Source organism: Phocoena phocoena, chromosome 16 (genome assembly GCF_963924675.1).
Source record: "Phocoena phocoena chromosome 16, mPhoPho1.1, whole genome shotgun sequence".
NCBI classification, from domain to species: Eukaryota; Metazoa; Chordata; class Mammalia; order Artiodactyla; family Phocoenidae; genus Phocoena; species Phocoena phocoena.
Genome location: NC_089234.1, coordinates 46646662 through 46654273, shown reverse-complemented (window position 1 = coordinate 46654273; position 7612 = coordinate 46646662). Strand labels below are relative to the sequence as shown.

At 52.0% G+C, this 7612-nt stretch overlaps 1 protein-coding gene across 1 annotated transcript in view; it reads left to right on the top strand.

Moving 5' to 3' along the window:
• WDFY4 (WDFY family member 4) overlaps positions 1 to 7612 on the top strand; it is a 262852-nt gene that overhangs the window by 223818 nt on the left and 31422 nt on the right. The window contains 4 exon segments of the mRNA XM_065893727.1: positions 1756 to 1798; positions 3163 to 3282; positions 5261 to 5378; positions 7471 to 7580. Of these exon segments, the coding sequence (XP_065749799.1) occupies positions 1756 to 1798; positions 3163 to 3282; positions 5261 to 5378; positions 7471 to 7580 (391 nt within the window).

Here is a 7612-nt window from a genome sequence, read left to right as displayed (position 1 = left end):
TCTTTTCCGAGGTGGTCCACTTGGCTGTCTCCAGCCTGGGCTCCGTCCTCATTCACAACGTTCAAAGCAGTCTGCCTTCTGGAACTGGGGTGGTGGCGGGCTCACAGTCAGGGCGGGAAAGCCAAATCTTCACCTGAGCCTTTGCAAGCTAATGAAATAAATGGGACCATGTTTCTGCCTGTTTGTTGTTGTTACTGTCTGCCTGAATAAAATGGCCCAAAAGGATGATTTCTCTACTGGGGGGAAGAGGTGAATCCCAGCCAGGGAGTTGCTTTCTGTTTATGGGAAGTCTACCAAGGAAAGTATCGAATGAGGAAGGGTGGGGAGCCCGGAACAGATGATGTGACAGCACTGCTGTGATGGGAAGATGAAGAGTCGCTGCCCCTGCTGGGGCTCCCGGGCAGCCAGGCCTTGTCCACACGAATGCCTGAAGCACCCTGGTGCAGTCCCTGTGGGTGGAACGTCCCCGTGGGATGCATGTGGGGGCGGGGTCTGTGGGTTCCTGAGCAGGACTGAGGCAGAGGGCATGGCTGGAGAGAGGCAGGACTTGGTTTGTTTCAGTGGAACAGCCTGAACAAGAACCTGGTTTGGGGAGTAGAAGGGGAGTCTCAGGGAGACAGAGGGGGAAAGAAAACACAGCTAGAAAAGGAGCCAAGTGACCTCAGAGGCCGAGGAACTGGGCCCTACAAATTCCTGCTGAGCGGAAGGGGCATTTCACATGGAGAAGGTTCCTTCCCACGCCCTCCCCAGCACTGCATCCTGTTACACTTTTACATTCTCCCCTACCACATGGGTCAAAAATGGTGTTTCTTTGGTTTGAATTGTGTTTCTTAATTGTATTTGTGGAAACATAAATCGGTACAGCCTCTTAAGAGGACAGTTTGGCAATATGTAGCACACTTGAAAATTCTCATAGTTTTTACCCTAGTAGCACCATTGCCAGAAATGTATCTCATGGTTACACTCGCAAAGATTCAAGGCATGAAATCATCATGAGATGTAAGTCTCATAAGTCACAGAGATTTATGTCCGAAGATGATCACAGAAACATCATTTGTGAGGACAAAGCCCAGCACGGGGGAGGCTGCCATGAGTTCCCATCCATCTGTACGAGGGTGTCCTGCTGTTGTGGCCACAGGGCAATGTGGGCCGCCTCCACCGTGCCATCAGGCCAGGGAAGCAGGGAGGAGACTCGCGCAGATAAGATGATCCCATATACCAAAAACATTTGTTTAAAAACTACTTGAGCATATAGACTGGTATATGGCTAAAACTCTCCTGGAGATTAACTGTGGATACTTCCTGAGTGGGAGCAGTGGTTTGTAGACTATTATTTTTATATTTCATGACCTTCCATATTGTTTGCTTTTCTTAACCACACACATATATTCACATGTGACATGTATTCACATGCATGTTGTACACATGGGCAAAGAAGGCCAAGATGCGGCTGTGAAAGCCCAGTGTGGGGTGTGAGGCCCCCGAGCCTGCTTCTGCACGGCCCTGGGACTCCTCGGGGCCATGCCTCAGGCAGCAGCGCATTCTGCCATTGCATAAGAGCAACAGGGATGGCAAGAACCCAGCCTTCAGTACGGCAGCGAGGGGGTAGGGAGAGCTTGGGAAATAATCTTGCTGCCCTGGGAAGTCTGTGATTCTCCTGGGTGCCCTGGCGCCACGATGCCCCAGAAAGTTCCACCTCTTCCCTCATTCGTGCCTTGAGATATTTGGTCACCCCCATCATTTTCTGTCCCACAGGAGATACCCCGGCTCCGACAGGACCATGCTGCAGAAATGGCAGGTAAGTGACCCCTCAGAGGACGCTGGGTCCAAGGAAACCCTCTGGGAATGCAAATCAGCAAATAGCTCAGGCCCCCGAGATGAAGAGAGAAAGCATGTGGATGGATCAGGAGGGATCTTGTTTTTTGTTTTGTTTTGTTTTCATTTTATTGCTCTTTATTTTATTCTTTATTTTTCTCGGCCACGCCACGCGGCGTGTGGGATCTTAGTTCCCTGACCAGGAGTCAAACCAGCACCCCCAGCATTGGAAGGTGGAGTCTTAACCACTGGGCCGCCAGGGAGGTCCCAGGATCTTGTTTTTTTAATTTGTTAAAATGTCCCATATATTTCCCTGAAAAGATCTCACTGATTAAAGGCGATTCTTGAGTCAGAGCTGGGGAGTGAGAGAGAGAGAGAGAGAGAGAGTGTGTGTGTGTGTGTGTATGTGTACACAAACCCTGTATACACACACACACACACACACACACACACACACACACACACGCTCCTTCAGTGAAGGTGTATGTGTATAAATGAACACACAGCTCAGGAAGGCACAGCATTCACTTCTTGTCCTGGGAAGTCACATGTGGCTCCCAGACTGGATGAGCTGACATTCAGCCTTGGGTTCTCAGTGGAAGGAAAGGACCCCAAGAGAGCTAGCCTTACAGATCACATAGCAACAGGAAAGTAACTCTTGGTCACTCAGGTCCAAAATCCTTTCCCAAGGATCAGGCCAAGGAAAGGAGAGACTGCAGCATGCAGGTCCCATCAGAGATGATGGCTGCACTGGCTGCTCGTTCACCAGTTGGCCTTGATGAATTTTTCCAAAATGCAGTCCCTGTCTCCACCTGTGACATCTTTAAGCAGAGGGCCCTAAGAGTGAGTGTTTTCCAAACACGCACAGTCAGGGGAAAGAGAGTTCCTGAAGTCCCAGAGGAAGACAGACCATTCAGCCTGCTGGTGAGGGCCTCTTTCCCGGTGACTGCAAATTCCCCCCAGCTTATGTTTTCAATCATAAAGAGGTCAGCAGTAAGTTTACCCAGCATTTGTGCTATTATTTTAATCAGCTTTTGAGTATCACCCAACAGTGACACAAAAGAATGCTTTAGCCTTGGCTTGGACTGCTGAGTTGTATTTTTTTTTTTTTTTTCTGGCTGACTTTGCTTCCTGACTAAATTTGCTTCAGCTCATATTGGAATTAGCGTGGCCTCCCCAAGTTGGGCCAGTTCCAAGCACAAGGTGCACGGGGAATGGCGCAGGTGCGCGCTGCCTGCTCCCACCTACACGATGAGGTTTCCTGTGCAAGCCTGGGAGTTAGACCCACATGGGCCTCAGGAGGAGGCCAACTGTGTTGGGTTTATCCCCTCTTTGACTCTTCTGCAGAAAAGGGACATGAGCAATTTCGAGTATCTCATGCACCTCAACACGCTGGCCGGGAGGACCTACAACGACTACATGCAGTATCCAGTGTTTCCCTGGGTCCTGGCTGACTATAGCTCACAGGTACGTGTTCACGTGGGTGCTCTGCAGTGTCCCGTGGCTTTCTGACCCTGACGACCAGAGCACCCGAGGTCACGCGGAGCCTCTGAGACACTGTTCAGTCCACTTGGGTCTGAGGGCTGCTCTGGTCTCAGCCCCTCACCTGGGAAGAGGCCTCTGGAGTCTGGCTGCCTGATTCCCTGTCCCAGCCCCACTTGGGGGATGACCCACATGACTAGGACAGTAGTTAACATGCGCCCCCAAGGACTTCCTGGCTCACTCGCTACTGTGAAGGCAAGAGATACTCATCTGCTGAGATACTGCCATGGACCAACACTGGTCCATCAAGTGAAGAGGGCCATGAAGTGTGTTCCTAGAACCAACATGTAGAAAGAGAGAGAGGGAGGGAGGGAGGGTGAGAGAGAAGAGGAGAGAGCAAGAGAGAGAGAGAGAGAGGGAAGGAGGGTGAGAGAGAAGAGGAGAGAGCAAGAGGGAGACAGAGATACGCAGACCCAGCGAGAACAAACTCCTCGCCCGTAACCTGACTTCAGTAACTGAGATGATGGTATGTGGACACCACCCCGGATCTAGACCGGGACATGTAGCCATAAGGGAGGTCAGTGGCAACACCAGATCATCTGCTGTTCTGACCTCTGTCCCAGGACCTCAGCAGGCAGGGGAGGGAGGAGCAGGAAAGCTGACACAGCTGGACCGAGGTGACGTCAGTGGGGGACGAGCAGGTTATGGAGCAGTGTCCTGACCACCTAGGATCTGGACATCAGGAGGCGTGTTGGGCTGTGTATGTACAGGGCAGAGGTGTCTGGGTCCTGGTTCAGATCAGCCTAGCCAGTCCTGCCTCAAGCTGTTTAGATGGCTGACCCCCAGAATTTGGAAAAGGGACCTCAGTTTTTTGTGAGCTCCCATCCGCACGTGAGACACTTAACACAGCAAACCTTTTCTCACCAGCCACACGTTGCTTCTTATCGCACTAGTGATCGTCTGAGGCCCAGGTATTTCAAAACCGAACCTTGCCAATCCCAGCTTCAACTCACATGTTGCTAAGTGGTGGGTCGCCAGCCCCTTTTATTTAACCCATACCCTGTATTAAAATTTTGATTACTTAACAGTGTTCAAAAATTGGGAGATTTCTCCTAAAAAGCTGGTTTTCCAATATCTTTTGGCGAATCCAGAGATCTGGCAACTATGAAGCCCCATTCTGCCCTGGCAAAGTCAGCTGTAGCTGAGTGTGGGGTCTCCACAGTGCCATGACTCACGGGGGTCTCAGGAGTGCCCGCTTCACTGCCGCCCGCACCTGGCTGTGACAGGTGAGGGATGGTGGCAGACCCTGCCTCCCCAGGAGAACTGTGGTGATTCACTGCTAGTGGAAAGGAGGAAGGGTGTAAAGAAACACCTCCTTCTGTAAGGACATGCAAACCCCAAGGACACCCAGCCCTGAAAACTCTTCAGGGCTCCACCGTTGTGTATTCCAAGGGTAGGGGCAGGGTCACCATTACTGCTTTCATCACCCGGAAGGGAGTGCGCCTTCAGAAACACGAGGCCCTTGCTCTCATTTCCTCCCCAAACGGATGACTTCTAAATTCCTAGAAAATCAGTGTGATTCTAAGCAAGAACCCTGAACTATGGAAGCAAACTGCTCTGTGAGGGCAGGAGCCAAGTGTCCATTGACAACAGGAATTCTTTTGAAAGTCTCTTGGGTAACTGGTGGCTATGTTCTGATTTGGGTCAACTTGGAACAGTTCAGTGTGAACTCAATCTTCCCCTCCTCTCATTTTCTGTCTCTCCCTTATTAAGTCTTTGTGGATCACTGGTTGTGGGGCCATAAAACCCTACCAGGCCTGCTAATCACCAGAGGAGGGGGTCAGACCAAACGGCAATGAACCAATAAAGAGAACCATAAAACTAAAGAGCGTGGCTCCGGCAGTCTCGCTGGGGCACAAGAGGGTCCAGGGGAGTTAACTCCAGTTGCCCATCTGCCTTCTAGACATTGAACTTGATGAATCCCAAGACTTTCCGGGATCTTTCGAAGCCCATGGGGGCTCAGACCAAGGAAAGGAAGCTGAAATTCATCCAGAGGTTTAAAGAAGTTGAGAAGACTGAAGGTGGGTAGATCCCAGCTTGATTTTTTTCTGCAATGCTCTTCATCTGAATGCCTTGCAGTGAGAGTTTGTAACGATTTGGGTGTCATCTAGCCTACAGACAATTACGTTTGGATAGAGAGCCCTCGAATTCAGTGGTCTGCACCCTGGTTGCATGTGAGAATCACCTGGGGAGCTTGTTAAAAATACTGATGTCTAGGCCTCACCTCTAAAAATTCTGATTTGAATAAGTCCACGGTGGGGTGCAGCCTGAGTGATCCCAACATGAAATCAGGACTGAGAACTATGGTGCTAAGAGCTAACACCTCCATTCCCAGAGGCAGGCAAAGGCAAGGAAGTGACATCCGTTCAGCACTTCTGTATGCCAGGTGCAGGCCAGCCTGCGTTCATACACACACAATGGTCCTTTTTAAAGAGAAGGAAATTGGAACTCAGTTTAAGCAGCTCACTCAAGGTTATAGCCTCTAAATGGCAGATCCTGCATTTGTCTGGCTCTAGAACCTAGCTCCCAAATGCTGTCATCTGCACATCCCCTTTACAGTTTTTTGCCACCTTCACATGCCAGCTGTCCTCTTAGTGCCTTACTGTTTTTCTTTAGGTCTATTCCCTTCTTAAACTTCAATGGATGTATTTTAAAGAGAAAATTTTCTATCATATATTTGATGTCCGCTCTATTGGTTTTCTCAAACACTTTGAAAGAAACATAGCACTACTACAGGAAGGAACATCCAGCCACGAACCATGTAAGCTTACCTCAAGAACCAGAGGCGGCACATTTCGGAAGGCTGTCTCGGCCCCGAGGCCCTGCCTTTGGTGAGCAGGTTCTCAGCAGGCTGAGGAGCTCCTCTGCATCCCACACCACCCTGGAGGCCCCTGGCCTCTGCCCAGGATCCCCACTGTGTGCAGGGCTGGCACTCAGACTTGTTGGGGGAGATGGGAGGGGTGGGGAGGCCCTCCTTGCCCTGCTTATCTCCTCCTGAGGCTAAAATTCAACCTACATGACCCATCTCAGTCCCCCCCACCTGCCCCCAAGTGCTGTTCCTCTGGCTCCACCAGGCGCTGCTGGAACCCTCCCAGAGAGGCAGGCCAGAGGAGCATCAGCTCTCGCCAGCTGTGTCCCAGGCAGGGCCCACTTTGGTACCATTCTCTCCCATACTAACCTGGGTGTGCACTGGAGTCACACGTTGAGTTTGGGCCCTTGCACAAGTACATCCAGCAACCTCCCAAACACCTCTGATTTAGAGAACTCGCACAGCACCGGGAGGGCTGAGGGCCGGGTGCGGCACTGCGGCGAGATGGCAGAGCCGACGTTCGGAGGAGCCCGTGCCGCCAGCCAGCTCTGCCACTCGCTGGCGATGGAAGCGAGTCTCCGACTCGCTCTGGCTTCTTCAACGGTGAAACGGGGATAATGAATAGCTCTGACTCATAGGGTGGCTGTGTGGACTCAGGGAGGGTGTGACGGAGGACACACAGCACGCACGAGGTCCACGAGTAGCAGCATGACGATTATTCTCTGCTGGAATGGCCCGGCCAGAGCGCGGTCTCTGCCTCAGCATTCCAGCTCCGTCATACCCTGGATGGAGCAAAACGGGGAAGTGTATGCCTCTGCCATCCACGCCCCTCTGGGAATGAGGATACCTGAGTTCTCACTCATCCGGGGGTGTCCCTGCATTAACGAGCCCCCCTTTGTCACACGGGGACTTTTATTCTAAAAGAGGCCAGGAGAGAATGCTGCTGAGGGGACTGTAGGCACCTGAGGCCTCTCTAGGTGCCCTGAGTCAGAAGAGCAGAGCTCTGCCTCTCCGTGGACCCTCAGCACAGCCTCCTCATAGCCTGGCTCTGCCACCTTCCTGAGGGCAGACCCCTGGGGGCTTGGCCAGTGCAACTGAGGGTCTTGAATGTGCCTTTCACCCCTGGTGAAAATTTGGCTGTTGGCCAAATTATACTCAGTTTTGTGTGCAGAACACCTAGGCTCCAGTGCCCGCGGGAGCTCTCTTAAGCAGGGCTCATGTTGGCTGTTCTCGAGATAGCCTGCGTGTCTCCCGCCTGCCCCATGGGTGGGGACGCCACCCCAGGCATGTCCTTTTCATTGCAGGAGACATGACCGTCCAGTGCCACTACTGCACTCACTACTCCTCGGCCATCATTGTTGCCTCCTACCTGGTCCGGATGCCTCCCTTCACCCAGGCCTTCTGCTCTCTGCAGGTGAGCTTCCCTGCTCCCCTACACACACACAC